This window comes from Conger conger, chromosome 10 (assembly GCF_963514075.1).
Source record: "Conger conger chromosome 10, fConCon1.1, whole genome shotgun sequence".
NCBI classification, from domain to species: Eukaryota; Metazoa; Chordata; class Actinopteri; order Anguilliformes; family Congridae; genus Conger; species Conger conger.
The window spans coordinates 23,306,367-23,327,354 of NC_083769.1; the positions used below are offsets into that span (position 1 = coordinate 23,306,367).

Here is a 20,988-nt window from a genome sequence, read left to right on the forward strand (position 1 = left end):
GATTTGATGCTGCAATTGGTATCACACCCCCTGATTGAACAGATTTTACAATGTTTACATTTTTACTCATGTATCCATATATATTTAAATAATATGACACTGGGGAAACATACAGTGGTATTGATATGAATTACCATAACTTAATGGATACTGTTTCTTCGAAAGCAGTTCACTGGTGTAAAATCCAGCTTTGACCATCTTGAAATAGCAGCTACCAGCTGTTTCAAAACCATAGCTTGCGCTGGTCAAATAAAAAAAAAAACAAAAAAAAAAACATGTTTTGTATAGAGCTGGTCAACCAGCTACCAACTGTTTTTTTCAGTGGGGTTGTGTTTGAGAGGGTAACAAACTGAACCTTCACCAGGCTGATCTGATGCTGCTGTGAATGTCCTGTAGGGCCTAGAGGTTTTCTATAAGCTGGGTTGATTCATATGGAAGAGAGTGTATTCGGCCAAAATAATGTGTGTCCAATTTTGTATAATCACTTGCTGTGATTCAACCTTTTCAATCATGAATCGACACGCCTATAATTTGTTAGTAATTTTCATAACTTCCAAATTCAAAATAATTTGTGTGGATGGAAGCATGCAATTCCGAGGCCCATAACGGAAGTCTGAAACTGAAACGTTTTGTCTCCAGAGGTTACATATTCCTTTGGTAGTTGCAATGACGTTTAATCTTTTGATATTTTCTCATTCCATCGATATGAATAAGCACATTAATTGTCTCAATAAAATAATTTAAAATAATAAAGTACCCGTCACGTTTTCTTTGCTCCTTTAGAAACAATAAATGAACATACAGAAGCTAATAATTATTTTCACGTTATTTCAGAAGTATGGACATAATTATTTTCTAGGCGTTCTGAAAGGCAACGAGCCCACCGTGAGCATGTTGAATAAGGATTGAATTTTCCCACTGAATCTATACTCCTCTACACTAGAGGGCGGTAATGGTTTTTATTATACCCGATTCCTCTGGTGCCATATTAAATAGAATCTGCAACACGTATTATCTTTAGATAACATTGCACTGCTTGTAGTCGCTCGTTTCTGAAATAAAGGTTGATTCTGTCATGTAGATCTACAAATAAAGTGTAGGAGAATACGTTCAGATCATGCACACATTTAGGACAAGGGACGGCCATTTCAGGTAACTTTACAGTTGTATGATTGGCTGTTTATCATTGTGTGGGCTTGCTAAATAAAGCGTGCTACCTAGCTTGCTGACTAATAATGTGATGTGTGGTTCGATACGGTTCTTCAAATAAAAAACATATTTGCAGTTGGTCAGGGCAACGTATTTTAAAGGCCTTGCATTTAAATGGTTAAATTGATTTGTGTGCAAACAAGCATACACGTGTGCTATATATGCCTATAAGTTTAAAGTCAGGCTGATTAACGGCTACCAATAGCAGATCAGCAAGTAAGTTAGTAACATTAATAAAACAAAATGAAATTTTAACAAAATATGAATTTGTCTTGCACCAAAATACCAAAAAAACATTAGCCTTTTAGCTGGTGAGAGACGTGTTTTTTTATTGCCAGTTATACAGAATTGTGTACATGGATACACCGTGTTTCCGTAGACATATTGGTACTGAAGTAGCTAATCCTGCAGAAAAGGAGTGTGTATACCCACGCATACATTATAATTGTAGCCATTTCTTCGTAAACCTAAGGAGTGAGTGCATTGTAATGGATGGGTTCCCTTGAACGCATGTTGACTTAAAACAATGGTGTTTTTCATGTTAGTTTTTTTTTCTTTAGCCAGTTTGCAGGAAATGGCTCCAAGAAGCGCCCATCAAGCTTGCTGACCCAAGATTGACCATGGCAGATATAGACGCTCTGATTCTAATCCTCGCCAGACGCAACGCTAGGCGCAAACCGCCCCGTAGCCAAACCAAGAAGCGGTTCAGACTCCACCAGAATGTTCAGCAACTACCCGACGAGTTGCTCATAGAACGCTGTCGCTTTGACAGGGAGGGCATTAACTACCTCCGTGGCCTTTTGAGCGACAAACTCGTCAATCCCTATGCGCACAACCATCCCCTGTCTGTGGAGGCAAAAATCTGCGCTGCCCTGGCCTACTACACAAGCAACTCTTTTCAGACTGCCGTGGGAAACTTTGTGGGAGTGTCCCAGTCCACAATAAGCCACGCTGTCACCCATGTCACAGACGCGCTGGTGGAATTAGGAGAGCAGTTCATTAAGTTCCCCCCTCTGGAGTCTCACAAGCAGGAAAAGCAGCAGTTCAGGGACATTGCGGGTTTCCCTGACGTTATGGGTGTAGTGGGGTGCACCCACATAGCCATCAGGGCACCGCCTGGGGACCCCCACACCTTCCTCAACCACAAGTCTTTTCATTCGCTCAAAGTGCAGATCACAGCAGACGTCAACTCCACCATCACCAGTGTGGTGGCACGGTTCCCGGGGTCCTCCGAAGACTCGTTCGTGTGGAGGAAGAGCCCCATGGCTGTGCGCTGTGCAGCCGGCTGTCTGGGCACTGGCCACCTCCTCGGTATGTACGGAGAGTCTGCATCCTTCTATATGTGTGTTTCTGTGTCTTCATACTTTTTATTGCCATGTCTTCTTGCTCTCCCACTGTCCTGTCTTCCCCTCCTCTTTTGCCATCTCTTTTGCCCTCTCCCGCTCTCCCAGTCATGATGGGGTTCGGAGAAAGCAGTAGAATTTGTTAAATAGAGTATGGACAGACCATGACCTATCCTTTGCACTGGTGCCAAACAAGAAAGTAAATTGGCATGAAGAAGTAAACTTAGTCCTATTTTAAGAACCCAGGAAAGCAGTGATGGCTGAGTGAGGTTTCATCAACCTCATAATGGGTGGAGTTACAAAGATCTGTGAATCATCAAGTAGTTTTGAAGAATGAAATCACATCAGTGATGATGTCATAGCTCCTTCCATTTAGAATTTTTGTGAGGCCTCATTCTCCCATCAGAAAGCATTGAGACTCAGGTCAAGTGTGACTCTTCTTCCAGTAAAGGACTGTACTACCATGAAAAATATTTCTCCTTTTTATTATTATTATTTTTTTTGCACAAACGTTTCAAGTAGTGACTCCTCTCCCTTCCCTCCCGCAGGAGGTCCAGGTTACCCCCTCAGGTCCTGGCTCCTGACGCCGGTTCGGCGGCCCTCCACGCGGGCAGAGGAGCTGTACAACCAGGCCCTGAGGCGGACGCTGCGGCTCGTGGCCCACACCTGCCGGCTCCTGAAGAAGAGATTCCGATGCCTGGATGGCGCCCGGGTCCTCAACTGCTTCCCAGAGAAGTGCGGCCGCATCATCATAGCCTGCTGCGTCCTGCACAACATCGCCGTCGCCCGCAATGTGCCGCTGCCACCAGAGGAGGGCGCTGCCGCCCAGGGCCCGGGCACGGAGGAAGAGGAGGAAGAGGTGGGGGAAACGGAGGAAGAGGACGCAGCGTCTCCGCAGTGTCAGCTGGGCTGGCAGAAAAGGCAGGCCGTCATCCAGCAGCATTTTGACAAGCTGTGAACTCCCCTCTGGGCCATCCCAGTGTTTACACTGATGGAAAAACTCCCTGCCATTCATTTTTACAAATGTCACTACAGCCTTCCAGGGCTGGGACTCAGGATTCAAGAGCCTGTCATACCTGTAGCATTCCTGTTCCTGTATTGTTATATTCATTTATTTTATTCTAACAAGTTGTGCTTGTTATTCCATGTTGGGCCTGTTCCTCAGAATCTGTTGGGCTTGGGCCTGTTCCTGTTGGGCCTGTTCCTCAGAATCCCTTCAGTTTGTATTATACATATTCCTTACCAATCTGTCAAGACTAAAACTCAAGCTAGAGCTCCAGAAGCCAAGTAGTTATCGATAAATAAATGATCCATGATCATCCAAACATGTTATATGTTAAAATACTGTTATGACTGTTATGACTTCTTGCATGTAATATAGTCTTTGGGCCACCAGAGTTCACTCTTGGTTCAGTCCTACAGAGATTTTGATGCGATGTGATGTGAGATTCAGAGTGGTCCTGTTGGAAACAACTGCCCTATTAAAAATAAATAAGTAAAATTAAAATAAATACTTTTTCATATATATATTGTTTTGGGGATGGAAAAGAACCTCAGTGTGCAAAATTATATTTCTGCTGGGCTTATAGTTTTGAAATGTTGCCCCCCTTGCCTGTGTACAAAACATGGAGATATGGTCCATAATCAGGATTAAGAATACTTTTTTAGACCCCTGTATTTGTTAAGCTATGCACGATACCATGTCTAAATGCTTTATTAATTTTAATACCAGTGGCGGCCGCGCATTGGGCATTCTCAGTGAGGAAAGAATAATACAAATATTTTTTATATCTAACATTGCCTTTTCTGTCAATGAGCTCAGTGAGCAATTTATTCGGTAGACCTGTACACCGGCTTGTCAATGCAAATATTTAATCAGCCAATCATGTGGCAGCAACTAAATGCATAAAAGCATGCAGACATGCTGACTGTTGGTGCCAGACAGGGTGGTTTGAGTATTTCAAAAACTGCTGATCTCCTGGGATTTTCATGCACAACAGTCTCTAGAGTTTGTAGAGAATGATGTGAAAAACTAAAAACATCCAGTGAGCAGCAGTTCTGCAGGCAGAAACACATTGTTAATGAGAGAGGTCAGACGAGAATGGCCTGACTGGTCGAAGCTGGCAGGAAGGTGACTAACACAAATACCCACATATTACAACAGAGGTGAACACACAACATGTCAAACATCTATGTGGATAGGCTACAGCTGCAGAAGACTTAAAATAAATACCTAATAAAGTGCTGACTGAGTGTATGTATGTAATATTTAAAGTTTCTTCCTTTTTTCCCCTCAAATCTGTCAGTTTGTGCTGGGCATGCCTCCTGCTTCCGGTTGTGGGGTGCACTCATGGGGGTTCAATTAGAGGGGCGTGTTTTCTCTTTTTCTCTTTTGCCACGCTGATTTGCTGCTGCCAGAAACCCAACGGGCCACACTTTTTGGCACCCCTGGACTGTAGATATGCTATTCCCAGAACCGCATTGAGCCTTTGTTAGAGCGGAGACGGCCAGAAGTTTACAGTGGGTGTTTGACTGCGTTAGCAGTAGCCTGGAGCCATTGGTCTCCATCACAGATGTAGCAAGTAATGGTAAGTCATTTATTTATTTCATGTTTAAATATTTATTTATTTAGTTTAGCCATCCGACTATGCCTGCCTTCATCATTAGCTTATAGAGCATAATGTTTGTAGCTACAGCAACTTAACTGGCTAACAGGTATATAAAAGCAGAATACCAGCTGCTGTGTGCTGCCAAGATGTAACCAGTTAATTTACAAACTTGCAAAAACGATAGGACAGTCATAAATGTAGCCTATTGATAGTTGCGCAGTTCGTGATACAATTAAATTATTAACTTCCTCATTTGAGGAAATTGCAATGGTTTGTGGTTCCTTGTTTGTCAGTTCATATTACATCTATGTTTTGTTGTCTTAATATATTAGATCTGTTGATCAGAGTTTTAGATATGCTTTTATTTAAGGCCATTATTTGCACTGTGAAGGAAATCCCTTTGGTGTAAAGAGAGGGTCCGCTGTTTGAGTTGCAGGCTTTCTGTTTCTCTTTTGTGTTGTTTCCCTAAAAAGCTGAATTTAAATGTATTTATCTCTTTGTGTATATTACAATATCCTCCATATCTGCCCTCTAAAGCCTCTTGCCATCTAGGAATCTATTTTGATTAATTTATCTTTTATTGATCTTTTGCCCAAAAAACGAATCTATGCTCCCAAGACTGAAACTTATGAAATGTTTCAAGGGGAGATGATGACGTCATATGAAGTTTAAGTAAATGTTTCTTGTAGAAGCATTTATATTACATACTACCAACACCAACATCAGGCTAGTAGGATAATAAGTTTCCTTTTTTATTGTTTTTTATTGTTTTAGCTATAAATTAAGCCTCCGTGGTTAAGATTGTTGTTAACTACAGTCCCCTCCAAAAGTATTGGAACAACAAAGGCCAATTCCTTTGTTTTTGCAATACACTAGTTAAATTTCCATTGCTTAATACACTGCATGCAGGAAGTATGAGGAGAAATGGAAACATGCACCTGTAAAACGCCTAAATCCCGATTGAATCATGAATCATTGAATCATGAATCATCCCTGAAATAAAATGGATTGTATGTGAAAATTCTTCATATTTGTATGTATATTCCAATATGTGCTAATTATTTACCTGTGTGTTCAAATTTATCTTGAAGTCAAATTTGTAAATACTGCATTTAAATACATTTATATTTATATACTCTAAATACTTGCAATATGTGATCAAGGTGTGGTATCACTTTGCCTCAGCAGTCATCTCAATTTAAAATTCCAAAAAAGAACTACCACCAAAGCTTTAAATCTGTATAATTACGAAACAATGAACAAAAATGACTCCCATAAAATTAAAACATTGAAACAATACAAAAAGCAAGACATCAGAGATGAAAAGTGATTGCACAACAAATTAGGCTTTGCCAGGGCTTTTAGTGACCGCCCGGTTAAACCCATATTGACCCCGTCAGAGCTTTGCATCTCAGTAATACACCTGGGCCTGCTTTCAGATTGGTTCCTTAACCTGCCAGATACATCCTCAGCCACATTCCCATTGGATTACAATGTGTTTGAGAGGCAGTTGCCACATAACCGACCTTTATTTTACAGCAATTTGAAATATTTGTGATTTTGGGGTCATATTGCAGCCTTCCTTCACAAGACTTGTCGGCCGAGGTGACGTCACTTAACTGAGATGGGCAGTGGAGCGAGTTCTGGTGAGTTTCTCTAAACCAATAACATGGCAGGTTTCATCCCCTTCTCTCGACAGGAACCAAACATCGGAGGGGTTGGGTAAACCAACTGCTTGCAGTATGTCACCTTAGTAATAGGAAGTTGATCGCCTGCTCACATCTGCTGTACAAGCAAGTCATAATTTAGCTGCAGCTGTAGTATTTTGCTAATCGGCATACGTTGATTAACGAAATTGTAGAAATCGGAGAACGACTGCCGGTGAGTCCGTGCTGTTAGCCCTCTAATTCAATTATTTTACGTATTGCTGAGGCTTCTCGCCACCTAACGTTACCTAGCTATCAAATTTGTCTTTACGTTTAGCTTTTAGAAGATGCTCTTAACTTATCTCTTGAGAGTTAACTTACTAAAGTGCATAACATTAGCTACTTAAAACCGGTTTAAGCAGCGAGAATAGGCGTTGCCAAGCCATATCACAACCTAAAGTAACGTTATTCGGCAGCTAGCTAGCTACATACACCTCGACTAAGTTACATGACAAAACACGGAAAATGCATGAGTAAAGCTTAAAGAAATGCTGTTTTATTGTGATTGCAAACCATGTAAGTGTAGCTAGCTAGTTGGTTAACTGTCTGCCCTTGGTCAGCTGAAGTTTGAGGCGAACGTGTTGGTAGCATAACGTTATATATAAAGAATAATTCATGCATGACTGCACCTAACGTAAGTAGGATAACGTTTAAAGATGTTTGATTTGTTTACCTGTTCCAATGAGTTCGGAAGCATGCTTGTAGCTCAACATTAGCTGGCAGAGACGGGACAGCACTTGAGCTCTGACAGGTCGAGTTTGTTGGGTCAACCTGCTGTACCTGCAGGATTTGTGTAGCTAAGAGGTTTAAACGATGCTCTTATAGTGACAACTCCATTGCCTTTTTGCATTGTATCGGTCTCTTCCACACAGAAGTGGACTAGAAAGATGTTCTTGAAATGTAATGATGAATTAACATTGTAAATATAACCGTGGTATTTTATGTATCCCCTACCCTAATTGATAGTTGTTTCATTGAGCTTAACGGAGAAAAAAAAACAGCCAAGACCACAATGGTTTTATATATATCTTTTAGAATTGGAGTTTTTTTTTAACTAAAAAAACGAGAGTATAGTATAATCTTGGTAAGAGAAGACAAAAGCCATACCTATTGTGAATGTTTTGAAGTATTTATATAGGCCTCTATGAATGAACACAGGCAGAGGCACGGGTAAAGATGGTTGATAATGAAAAAATAATTTTGGAGTTTAAATGTATGCATACATCATTGTCACTCAGATGCTTTGAGAATGCCCATCAGCATGCCCTCTGCCTTCTCTCTACCTGAATCAACCTTCTCAAGTTCAAGTCTAAATATGTTTTAGTAAAATGACATAAGTTATAATTATATAATAAGATATAATTGGAAATAACGCTTAAAAAATATAACTCTTGCTTTCCCTCTCTTTGTCTCTAAGTCTCTCTCCCTCTTCCAGAAAAGATGGCGGCCGTCCCTTTCTCTCGATCAGAAGTCTTTGGGCAGCTGAGGAAAGAGTTGTATGAGGATGTTGAGTTCCACCAATCAGACGTGCATATCTTCATCATCATGGGTGCCTCGGTGAGCATCATTCCACAACACAACACACCACATCACCCTACACCACAACACACCACATCACCCTACACCACGATAACACCACATCATCCTACACCACGACACATCACATCACCCTACACCACAACACACATCACCCTACACCACAACACATCACCCTACACCACAACACACATCACCCTACACCACAACACACATCACCCTGCACCACAACACACCACATCACCCTACACCACGACACACCACATCATCCTACACCACAACACACATCACCCTACACCACAACACACCACATCACCCTACACCACGACACACCACATCATCCTACACCACGACACACCACATCATCCTACATCACACCACAACACACATCACCCTACACCACGACACATCACATCACCCCACACCACATCACACCACACAATATCACCCTACACCATGATGTATCACATCACCCTGTACCATGACACACCACATCACCCTACACCAGCATTTCCGGAAGCATTTTACATGGCCGCTTACATTTGTCTATTTACTACCGCATCAAGTGTGATTCAAGAAAAAAATACAAAAGATAGGCTATATACCTCATGCCGGTGGTTATTGTTATTACATTGAGATATATATACATATATATATATATATATGTATATATATCATCATGCAGCCCTACCCTACACCACAACACACCACCTCTGTCTGCCATACTAACATGCTTCATGCTTTATAGTCGTTTCCTCATTTGGCACCCAGGTATGAAATGATCTGTTTCCTAATGCACATTGTTGGGTCTTATTACCGGAACTTAACATGCAATTGGCTCATATGTGAAAGAACAGGACTTATGTAGTCGCATTGGAATGTGGTCTGCATTTTATTTATGCCTTAGAGCATGTAAAACCCAAGATACCATTTAAAGTATCACGGGGAGAAAAAAGTAGTGTGGACTGTACACAAATGAGCATGTAATGGTACTGATTAGCAAAGGGTACTGAAAAATATTAGCAAAATATATACAGTACATATATATACAGTACTGTGCAAAAGTCTATATATATATAATAAAGTTGAGGGTGCCTAAGACCTCTGCACAGTACTGTATATATGAATGCGTTACTTCGTGTTTATTTTAAACTAGGTTTAATTTGATTTAGATTTCTGAAAGGACACTGTAATCCCCTTGGTGTTTCCAGGTTTTATGATGGATTGTTGAGTCATGTTCAGCTATTTCAACAAATATAAGACTCCTCCCTGATGGAAATCTTTGGCTGAAACATGCTGGTGTGTTTTTAATGTTAAGCATGGTCTAGCCCTCATATTAAAGGCGTTTCAGATATGAAGAGTGCCTTGCAAGGTTTTGATAGGCACTTGTACTAGTTGTGCTAGTTTGACTTGCGCCCTAATAGCAGTCCACATGCATGTCCAAACCAGTCTTTGGTAGCCTGGGAACTTTCTGCAGTTGCACTGAGCAGTTCTATGTTCCTCTTGTAACATTTGGTACAGACGGCAGAGTGGGTAATGTGGAGACTGTGGCTGGGGTTTGGGTCGGCAGTTGGCAGCTTCCTTCCACAGTGTGTGGTTCTCCTTTGGACAAGCATCGGAGGAGAACCCAGAACCTGAAACTGCCTATTTCCAGTTCCAGTTCTGGTTCGGAGTAAAGAACTGTTGGCATTATTAATTACTGTTAGCTTTATTCATTTGGCAGACATTCAGCTTCTCAACTTATCCAGCTAATATGATTATTAATGGCTACATGAAATTTCAGTTCTATTAGTTAATCCCATTGACAGCGATGAGTCATGCTTAATGTAAAATTGTATTTATTATTTAGAACATGCATGTTCAGTTTACTGTCAAGGTATTGAATTTAGTAGAATCTTATGATATGATATGGGAAATTTTATATGTTCCAAAATTATGTTATTAACATTACATTCACATTTAGATAAGTGTGAGAACATGTCACATGAATTGGGAGACCACAGTATGAACTTTGTTATCAAACCAATACATCATATAATGAATGCTGAAAAGAAAAATGAAGCAAGACTGAGACTAGATAGCACTGCATATATATATTTATATATATATGTTTACACACTGCATTTTTAAATGAACCAGACTCTCTGATACCGCTGACCCCTGACCCTGCAGGGTGGTCGAGCCCCACACTGGGTGAGCACTCGTGCTCCTGTGTGAGTGTTCAGGACCGAGAGGGAAAGCGGAAAGGGTTAAGTGTTGTGTACACTCGCCCTCAGTAGGGAGCGGCTGAATGGGGAATCGGACGCAGTGGCACTATGAGCCGCACACAATGACAGTGGAAACCCCTCTCCACCCGGAACGCACGCAGTCAGCACTTCCCTTTCTCCGGCCCTGAAAGCCCTGCTGCCACACGCCATGGCCTCGTTCTGTCTGGATATTACCACGCTGCCTTTTTCCTTTCTTCTTTTTAATCATCATTGAGATTGAGGCAGGTGGGAAGAGAGGGGTAGAGGAGCGGATGTAGGAAAAGAGGAGGAAAAGCAGTTGAGAAGCACCACTCTGTCTCTGTCTCTGTCTCTCTCTGTCTGTCTGTCTCTCTCTCTCTCTCTCTCTCTCTCTCTCTCTCTCTCTGTCTCTCTCTCTCTCGTCTCTCTGTCTCTCTCTCTCTCTTGGTCTCATCCTGTCAAATTCAGCCCAGTCATCCTGCATTTGCGCAACATTGTTCTTTTGTTCACCCAGTGAAATGAAATCTCACTTCATTCTGTCCCCATCTCATCTTTCTTCCTTGTTTTCTTTTCCCTCCCTCCCTCCCTCCCTCCATGGGAGGTGCTCTGTTGGTTTCTTGGAAGGAAATTAAGGTGACTGAAGGGTGAGGGTGGGGGGGTGTTATTTTTTTTTGCACTGTGTCACTGGGAGTTTTCCCTCAGGGTCAGGTGACATTCAGGGAGGTGAAAATGGAGGCAGCTGCTGCTTGCTTTTACAGTTTATTCCTATATTATTCTATTGTGCGCCTGCAGTGACTTAACTCTACTGCGTGAGGCAGTGACTCTATCTTCACCCATCAACTTTCCATGGGCTTGAGAAAAAGTGTTTTGGGCGCGCACTATGTTACATTACATTACATTATTGGCATTTGGCAGGCGCTCTTATCCAGAGCGACATACAGTTAATTAGACTAAGCAGGAGACAATCCTCCCCTGGAGCAATGCAGGGTTAAGGGCCTTGCTCAAGGGCCCCAATGGCTGTGCGGATCTTATTGTGGCTACACCGGGATTAGAACCATCAACTTTGCCTGTCCCAGTCATTTACCTTAACCACTACGCTACAGGCCACCCTGTACGCCCTGTACTATGTTGTACAAATTCGCGCCAGGGACTGCACAGTAGGGAAAAGGAGCACCCTGCTAAATTGACTGTATTGTTACCATTGATGTGCACTAAACTGGTGGCTGAAATGCCTATATGGTTTTGGGTGCTTAGTGTGTTCATGTGAAAGTGAAAAGTAAGGTTTTTAAAGGAGCTGTGTCCAGCATGTTGGCAGCGGGTGTTTCTCCAGCTGGCGGTCTCTCTCTCCGTGCCGCGTGCTCTTTCCTGTCCCCGCCTTAGAACAGGGTTTGCGTACCTTTCCAAGGCTGCGTGAAGTGAGCACACGCCGACCTGCTGTACAACACACAATCACAGACAGGGCCTACAGTACAGACACAGACCTGTGGAGAGATCACAGACACACTGAGGCACAGCACAAACGGATTCAGTGGCAGGCAGCACAGACACTGACCCACTGACCTACAGTAACACCCCAAAGCAGCACTTTGCAGTGTGTTATTACAGGGCTGAGGAACTGTGCTCTTGTCCTGCCCTGCTGCATGCTGACACAATCCTCTATTTTAACACGGTGGATTACACGGCCTGTATAATTAAGAACCTGTGTTCTGGAGATGTGGAAGGAAGAAGGCGGAGGAACAGAAAGAAGAGAGGGAGAAGTGTGCAGGGTCTGTGAGCCCTTTGCTTTAAAACAACATGCCGTTATTGAGTAAGGCAGGCTGGACTTTGTAATGGAGAAATTGCATTTCCTCTTTATTGCAGAAATGCTATTCTCTAGAAATGCCTAGGTGCTCTAAAAATTCTCTAGAAATGCCTCCTCCTGTGATCTGCCAATCTAAGCAAGGCTTCAGGCTACCCAAAGTGGGTGGAGCCAGGCAATCATTTTGCTTGCTCACATGATGTTGGAGAGGAAAGCCCTTTGATTGGTTCATAAATGAGTCTGACTGGAGAGTGCATTAAAGCCTCGCTCTCCTGGCTCCCTATGGCAGTAACTCGGGTGGTCTACTCTATCTATAGAGTCTAATGTGTGTTCCAGGACTGTGCACATTTACACAGAGATTAGCCGCAGTCCCGTTCGCCGCTTTCGGTAACCCTCCGACAGCTGCTTTTGTGGCACGAGAGGTGTCCGCTCGGTGTTCAAAGTTCAGCAGCGATGTGAGCATGTGTAAGCCTCATTAATAATTACCCTGCTGGCAGGGCGCACCATGGGCTGTTATACTGCTTAGTCACTCTTGTGACTGTGGCTTTGACTTGGAAAAGACCGCAATTATGTTTCAGCAGCTTTGATATTTGAAACTAATATACCTCTTTTTAACACCTAAGCCCTTCATGAAGTTAATTTAGTATGAATTATGTTATTAATACGAAGACCCCATTTCACTCAAACTTTCACTCAAATGTGCCTTAGAGTTCATTGACTATCAAAAGTATGAAAGAGAATAAAACTGGATAACTGGCCATTTAGTCTTACATTGTCGGCCCTCTTGCTAGGAGGCTCTATGCTCAGCATTCAAGTTTTGAAGACCACTGAAGAGTTTAATTTAGGGTAATGTTGGAGTGCTCATGTCAGAGGGCATGTAAAAGACACCATGCATGTAGGAGAGTATGCTCCGCCTGAACAAGATGCATGGGTCCCTGTGAGCAGTAAGAAAAACAGGTCTCTCCTCTTCTCATTCAGTGGCCAGACCAATGAATAGGGAATGCAAAACATCGCGTAGCCTATTAGATGTAGAGGGTGATAGGGGGCCAGGCACAGAGAGGCAGTGTTTGTGTGAAACCGTCCGGGACCATGGGGGTCATCCCCCTGCTCTTTTTAAAAGCACCATCAGGGCTTTAATAAACCAGTTAGTCAGGGCCTCAGTTCAACATCTCCTTTCTGATCAGTTCAGCCCATTATGTAACCTATCTCTTTGTCTTCCAGGGCGATCTGGCCAAAAAGAAAATCTACCCCACGCTGTGGTGAGTGTCTGCACCCCATGTGGCTGTGTGAGTGGTTCCCATGATGCACTGTGGCGTGGGGATGACGGTGCTCCTCTGCTTCTCAGGTGGCTCTTCAGAGATGGGCTGCTCCCTGAGGAGACCTACTTTGTGGGCTTCGCACGCTCCAGCCTCACCGTGGAGGGGATCCGTACCGCCTGCCAGCCCCACATGAAGGTGTGTGTGTGCCTCTGTGTGTGTGTGTGTGTGTGTGTGTGTGTGTGTGTCCTTCTGGTGTATGCGTTTGTGTATATGTAAGTATCTGGGTTTGTGTGTGTCTGTGTGTTGTACTACTGTCTTAGGCACCTGTATAACATTCTGTACAGATAAGATTCTTTAAAAAAATAATTCAAAGAAAAAGGTCCTAAATAAACGTACTAAACATTTTACACTACATTTTAGTAATTTGGCAGAATAGTTAATAACAGAATCAAATCAATACACAAAAAAATAAACATATATATATATATATAATAAAATCTAGGGTGCCAAAGACGTCTGCACAGTACTGTTTGTCTAGTTTGTATGCGTGCAATATGGAAAATATCTCTCTCTCTCTTCCGCCCTCCCCCTTCTCTCTCCCCCCTTTCTCTCTCTCTCTTTCTCTCCCCCCCCTCACTCTCTCTCTCTCTCTCTCAGGTAGTGGATGGAGAGGCAGAGCGTCTCTCTGCGTTCTTCAGCAGGAACTCGTACCTCAGTGGGCAGTATGACGATGAGCACTCGTTCTCCCAGCTGAACGCTCACCTGGGCACTCTGCCGGGGGGCCCTGAGGCCAACCGCCTGTTCTACCTGGCCCTGCCCCCCAGCGTCTACCACAACGTCTCCAAGAACATCCGCCAGCACTGCATGAGCAGCAAGTCAGTCTGCAGCCGTCCAATCAGACTGCACTGTATAAACACTGTCTGCATGTCCATTGGCCTCCCATGCTGTCAATCAAACCATATAGTCTGATTTTCTCTTCATATACTTTCATTGTCAGATGTTCTGTTGTCATGTCCTCCTCATGGGGTTAGACCTTAATCGTGCTTTCCCGGGTTATGAATAACGGAGGCGGATTATGTTCACCTCTGCAATCATCAGAGAAAAATCAATGAATCAATCAAATAAATCAATGAAAATCTCAGATTTAGATCTCCATGTATGTATGTTGCTGTAATCTCATGTTGAACCATTCACAGGTGTGTGAATACCACGGCACACCTCTTGGGGAAACCAAGCTTACCGAGGACCAACAGTGGTCAGTCTTTCACTCTGAGCTCCCTCCCTGTCTCTCTCAGGGGCTGGAACAGGGTGATCGTGGAGAAGCCCTTCGGCCGGGACCTGCAGAGCTCAGAGGAGCTGTCTGCCCACCTGTCCTCCCTCTTCAGCGAGGACCAGATCTACCGCATCGACCACTACCTGGGCAAGGAGATGGTGCAGAACCTCATGGTGCTGAGGTACGTCATGAGCTCCTCTCCTCTTCTCCTCTTCCCCTGTTTCTCCTCTCTGCACCCTCCTCTCTTCTCCCTCTCCCCCTCATCCTTTTCATTCTCCTGTTCTTTGCGGACTGTGTATGTGCTCCTGACTCTGTGTCTCTCTCAGGTTTGGGAACAGGATATTCAGCCCTATCTGGAACAGGGACAGCGTGGCCTGTGTGGTCCTGACCTTCAAGGAGCCCTTCGGGACGCAGGGGCGGGGCGGGTACTTCGACGACTTTGGAATCATCCGGTGAGCTTCTGCCGGCTCCGTCTGCTCTTAGTCTCTTAATTAGTGCAGTGGTTTTACTGAAAGAGACATGACAGCTGTAGATGGCAGGCGTACACTGTACTAATGAGTAATTAGTAATCACTGGTTGGATCGCTTCAGCAAAGGCCAGCCTGGCTCTCTGATTGGCTGTGTAGGCCAGGGGAAACTGAAGAGTGCCTTTGGGGCTGCAGTGTCTGAGCTGTGTGTGTACGGTTTGAACACAACCTCTCTGGTCAAAATGGCCATGTGATCATGTCTGGTGAGATCTACACCACGTTGCTTTACAGAACCAACGTTTCCTCTTTCACACAAAGTCAAAGTGTTACGCAAATTCATTTGTAACTTTTTTATGAAGTGTATATTTGATCTCTCTCCCCCTCCCCTCTACCTTAGTGATGTCATGCAGAACCACCTGCTGCAGATCCTCAGCCTGGTTGCCATGGAGAAGCCCGCCTCCACCAGCTCTGACGATGTGAGGGATGAAAAGGTTAGAAAACAATCACCACTAGTGCACTCTGGGATACCACGACACCCACAGTGTAACTCACCGGAGAAAACTCTGGGGAAAGTGCTAGGTTGAACATACTGACTGTTGCCTGTCGAACCATCATACACATTCAGGTCAGTAACCGTGTGTGTGTGCGTGTGTGTGTGCGTGTGCGTGTGCGTACATGTGTATTCATCTGGGTTTCTTGCACATAAACCATGTCCCTGGCTTCCATTTTGTGCTCCTTGATGTTGCTGCAGGTGTATTAATAAGGAGCCCCCTGTGCTGACGCTCTGTCTGCCCCTCAGGTGAAGGTGCTGAAGTGCATTGCCCCCGTCACTATGGAAGACGTGGTGCTGGGGCAGTATGTGGGGGACCCCGCAGGCGAGGGTGACGCTAAACAGGGGTACCTGGAGGACCCCACCGTCCCCAAAGGCTCCAGCACCCCCACCTTCGCCACCGCCGTGCTCTACGTCCACAACGAGCGCTGGGACGGTGAGTGGCTCCATCCTTCCCATCCTCCCTCCCCCTCCCTTTCTCTGTCTTCCATTCATCCCTCCCTCACTCCATCATCCTCTCAATCCATCCATCCCTCTCCCTCTGTCTTCCATTGATCCCTCCCTTTCTCCCTCTTCCTCTCAATCCATCACTCCCTCTCCATTTTCCTCTCTACCCATCCCTCCTCCTCACTCTGTAGCATCCATCCAGGCTCCATGCCTCATTCATAGTTTATCCCTCTTTCCCTCTTTCCCTCCTCACTGTCTTTTTCACCCTCTCCCTCTCTCCAGGAGTTCCCTTCATCCTGCGGTGCGGTAAGGCGTTAAACGAGCGGAAGGCGGAGGTGCGGCTGCAGTTCACAGACGTGCCGGGGGATATCTTCGGAGGACAGTGCCAGCGGAACGAGCTGGTGGTGCGGGTGCAGCCCAACGAGGCCGTCTACGCCAAGATGATGAGCAAGAAGCCCGGAGTCTACTTCAGCCCCGAGGAGACCGAGCTGGACCTCACCTACGGGAGCCGCTACCGGGTACCACAACACACACGCGCTCATGTACACACACACGTACACACACACACACACACACACACACACACGCGCGCTCATGTACACACACACACACACACACACACACACACACACATGCGCTCATGTACACACACACACACACACACACGCTCATGTACACACACACACACACACACACACACACACACACATACACACACACACACACACACACACACACACACACATACACACACATACACACACACACACACACACACACACACACACACACACACTGTAACAGGTCTTTCTCCATTGTCAGGGCGTGAAGCTGCCAGATGCATATGAGCGGCTGATCCTGGATGTTTTCTGCGGGAGTCAGATGCACTTTGTGCGCAGGTCTGTGTCCCTTCACCTACTCTGTCCGGACAATAAAGCTTCTTTATTCAAACTCACCCTGCCATGCTGGACATACACCCAGTGAGCACATTACTAGGTATTTATTAGACTGTTGCCTGTCCACTTCTGCATAGCACAGTTGTATGATTTGCATTACTGTCACCTTCCTGTCAGCTTTGACCAGTCGGGCCCTTCTCCACAGACCATTATCTGCAGACTCTAGAGACTGTTGTGCCTAGGAGATCAGCAGTTACTGAGATATTCAAACCACCCTGTCTGGCACCAACAATCATTCCATGGTGAAAGTCACTATATATATTTCTCCCCCATTCTGAAATTTGGTCTGAAAAACAGCTGAACCTTTTGACCATGTATGCATGCGTTTATGCATTTAGTTGCTGCCACATGATTGGTTGATTAAATATTGACATTAACAAGCTGGTGTACAGGTCTACCTAATGAAGTGCTCACTGAGTGTACATTTGTATAGAACATGGCAGTACTTTCAAACTGTAATATGTGGTATAGTAATAATCTGTAAATAGTTAAAAAATATTATTCCCGTTCCTCTCTCTCAGTGATGAACTGAAAGAGGCCTGGAGAATCTTCACTCCTCTCCTTCATCAGATAGATCGGGAGAAGTCTCCGCCCATGCCATACAAGTATGGAAGGTGAGACCTCGTAATGACCAACTGCAGGCCGCTTACAGGGACACATATCAATTTCTGACTCTCCGCACAAACACACTTTCCTCAGCAGTAAGGAACATGAGACATCAGCTGACTGTCAGGTTTGGTAACTTTTACTGCCTTACCGCACAGAGGAAAGGATGTTAGTTTCATACAATGGCCAGTCTGTCTGTTTCTGCTTTACGCTGTATGCGGTAGCACTGGGGAGCCAAACGTTCATTTTAATCGTTCTGCCATTTTAATCCTGCGCTTAGCTGTCTTGAGTCTAAACAGGCGCAATCTCCTCACCTGCAGAATGTACTTCTATTTCATTTGTATGCACTTTTTCCAGAGACCTTGGCTATGTTCAATAAATACAGTTATTACCCCCCCATTGGAGTGCTTAATGCATGTGTTCACACACAGGTCAGGTGAGGCTTGAGTACTGAATTTGAGTGTGGATGCGTTTAGTCTGGACTAGAACTGCACCGGACAACTAGTGTGTGATGCAAGGCACTGTTTGTTTTAAAACATTTTCAAATAAATTACCACTTTCTACACGTGCCTTGGAAGTCGCCATATTTCACTGTACTAAACGTTGTTATGGTTAAAGATGATATACATGACTCCTGTTACCATACACACTTGATCTCATTCACGCAGCTCTGCTATGTCTACTGTACTCGACGGTATTCACACTCAAATGAAAACGCTCGTCACTCGCAAAAATTGACCAAAAAAAAAAAAAACAGGAAGTGGGGAGTCCCACTTCTTTGCATCCTTTTTCAGCTGTTTTGTTGTAATGATAAAAATTCACTTAACCACTTTTCACCTTCCTCTTTTTCTCCTTCATCCCCCTTTCCTTTATTGTCATCACCCCCCTCTTTCACTCTTTCTTTCTGTCCGTATGTCCCGCGCAGCCGAGGGCCCGCTGAGGCAGATGAGCTGGTGAAGAAAGTGGGATTCAGATATGAAGGCACTTACAAGTGGGTCAACCCCCACAAACTGTGATTGCCCCCTCTGCATGTGCACGTGCACACACATGCTCAGTGATCACCCCTCTGCACTGCATACACACACACACACACACACTCAGTGATCGCTGCTCTGCATTACACACGCTCGGTGATTGCCAGTGATTGCCCCTCTGCACTGCGCGCACACACAGTGACCTCCTTCCTCGTGCACTTACGCTCACACACAGACACCCCCCCCCACACACATGCTTGCACACAGACAACCCCCCCTGCCCCACGCACGCACACACACACACACACACACACACACACACACACAGACACCCCCCCACACACACACACACACACACACACACAGACACCCCCCCACACACACACTCAAAGAGACACCCCCCACACACACACACACACACACACACACACACACACACACACACACACACACAGACACCCCCCCATACACACACTCAAAGAGACACCCCCCACACACACACACACACACACCCACACCCACACTCACCCTCCCACACATACACACACACACACACACACACCCACACATACACACACAAACCCACACACCCACACACGCACACGCAGCACTTAACACTGGAGAGAGGGACAGAGGAGACGTGGGATGCATCTGCACTCAGAGTGAAGAGGTGAAGTACCTTCTGCAGTATCATCACTGCACAGAAGATGGCGCCCTAGAGACGCTGATAATTTCTCCAGCCACAGGTATGAATGAACAACAGAAGACAGTGGGGGAACATGCAAGTCAAACAAGTTTTACTGCAGCTGAAAACTCATCTGACATCCCTCTCTCCTACCTTTGCTCTCGCTTACTCAATTAAAACAATAACAGTGATGCTAAAAATAATAGTAATAATCCATAAAAACCAGTTGTGATTGTAATAATACACGCTCAATGAATTGTTGTATAATGTATTGATTGTAAACCAAATCAGTCATGAATATAACATGGTAATAATCATTTGTTGCTGTGGTGGTGGGTGGGTGAATGTGTGTTGGAGAATAATGATAGTTTTGCATTAAAGGCAGTGTTGCTTTTAGCCTCTTAATTAGTATGCACAGCACTTTCTAGGGTTTTTAATGTTATTGGTTAATGGGATAGTTCTCTTTCTGGGGTTTTGTGATATTATCTCAGTTTTAGTGTATGCTACTGATTGGCCCAGACAGTTTATGCACAGTGAAGGATATTTTATTATCCCCGAATCAGCTTCGACTGCTTCAGACTACAAACCCCCGAATGCCCCTACAACAGCCACTGTAAAGGCAGCAGGCCTTCAGAAACTTCTGGAAATATTTAAATATACTTCAGTCCACACAAAATCTGTCTGGACACTAATTGAATACATGAAGTAAAAGTGAAATAATATATGTTTAAAAACTCCAGAAAGTGAATTATCCCTTTAACTGGTATTCAGGGTGACTTGCTCCATAGTTTCTCTGCACTGCTGTGTTTACTGAGGCAGATCCGGTTCAGTATCGTGACCAGGGGTACAACAGCAATGCCCCACCTGGGTCTGAACCTGCAAAGCTTTTCTAAACCCTTATATAGACTTCATTCCATATTTAACTTTAGTTTTTTTCCTTATACTTCATTCCTGTTTGTTTACAAAAGTTCATTTCTTATTCAGAGTATGTTCAAAGATCCTTTAGACCAACCAGATTCTGTGTCTTCTCTACTTCCGAGTAACTGGAGGTTCCTATTGGCACCAGCACTATTTTAGAGATTGAATATTCACACAGACCTGTACTCAAAGCCGGGGTAGGCCATTTCTGTTTTGTGGTAATATTTGGTGAAATTCTCTTCACATTCCGACAGTTAGCAATAAACCAAGTGCTCTGGCAGGAGGCGGGCTTTACTGCCTATCAAAATTGTGGCGCGCATCCCCAAGTGGCTGACTGCATACATTCAGAATCTTTCTTCTGCCCAGATTCTGCTCGTGCCCAAAGATTGTCGACCCCAGCTTTAAAGAACATCAATTGTCAGGGCCAC

General features: G+C 44.4%; 2 protein-coding genes across 5 annotated transcripts; both read left to right on the forward strand.

Moving 5' to 3' along the window:
- Positions 1-963: 963 nt before the first annotated feature.
- On the forward strand, positions 964-4,063 carry LOC133139277 (putative nuclease HARBI1). Of its 3 annotated transcripts, none has more exons than XM_061258708.1 (3): positions 964-1,152; positions 1,755-2,520; positions 3,101-4,063. In XM_061258708.1, exons 2-3 carry the CDS (start codon positions 1,830-1,832, stop codon positions 3,508-3,510), a joined length of 1,101 nt encoding a protein of 366 aa, XP_061114692.1. In that variant the 5' UTR covers positions 964-1,152; positions 1,755-1,829; the 3' UTR covers positions 3,511-4,063. The 3 variants fall into 3 exon arrangements, with proteins under 3 accessions (XP_061114692.1, XP_061114693.1, XP_061114691.1); XM_061258709.1 differs by having other exon boundaries at positions 1,774-2,520; XM_061258707.1 differs by having other exon boundaries at positions 965-1,152; positions 1,770-2,520.
- A 2,823-nt stretch (positions 4,064-6,886) lies between these two features.
- g6pd (glucose-6-phosphate dehydrogenase) lies at positions 6,887-19,245 on the forward strand. Of its 2 annotated transcripts, none has more exons than XM_061257666.1 (13): positions 6,887-7,042; positions 8,303-8,424; positions 13,648-13,685; positions 13,772-13,880; positions 14,343-14,560; positions 14,981-15,139; positions 15,285-15,410; positions 15,822-15,915; positions 16,224-16,410; positions 16,704-16,939; positions 17,244-17,320; positions 17,899-17,991; positions 18,909-19,245. In XM_061257666.1, exons 2-13 carry the CDS (start codon positions 8,308-8,310, stop codon positions 18,997-18,999), a joined length of 1,545 nt encoding a protein of 514 aa, XP_061113650.1. In that variant the 5' UTR covers positions 6,887-7,042; positions 8,303-8,307; the 3' UTR covers positions 19,000-19,245. The 2 variants fall into 2 exon arrangements, with proteins under 2 accessions (XP_061113650.1, XP_061113649.1); XM_061257665.1 differs by having other exon boundaries at positions 6,889-7,042; positions 8,285-8,424.
- The last annotated feature ends 1,743 nt before the right edge of the window (positions 19,246-20,988 follow it).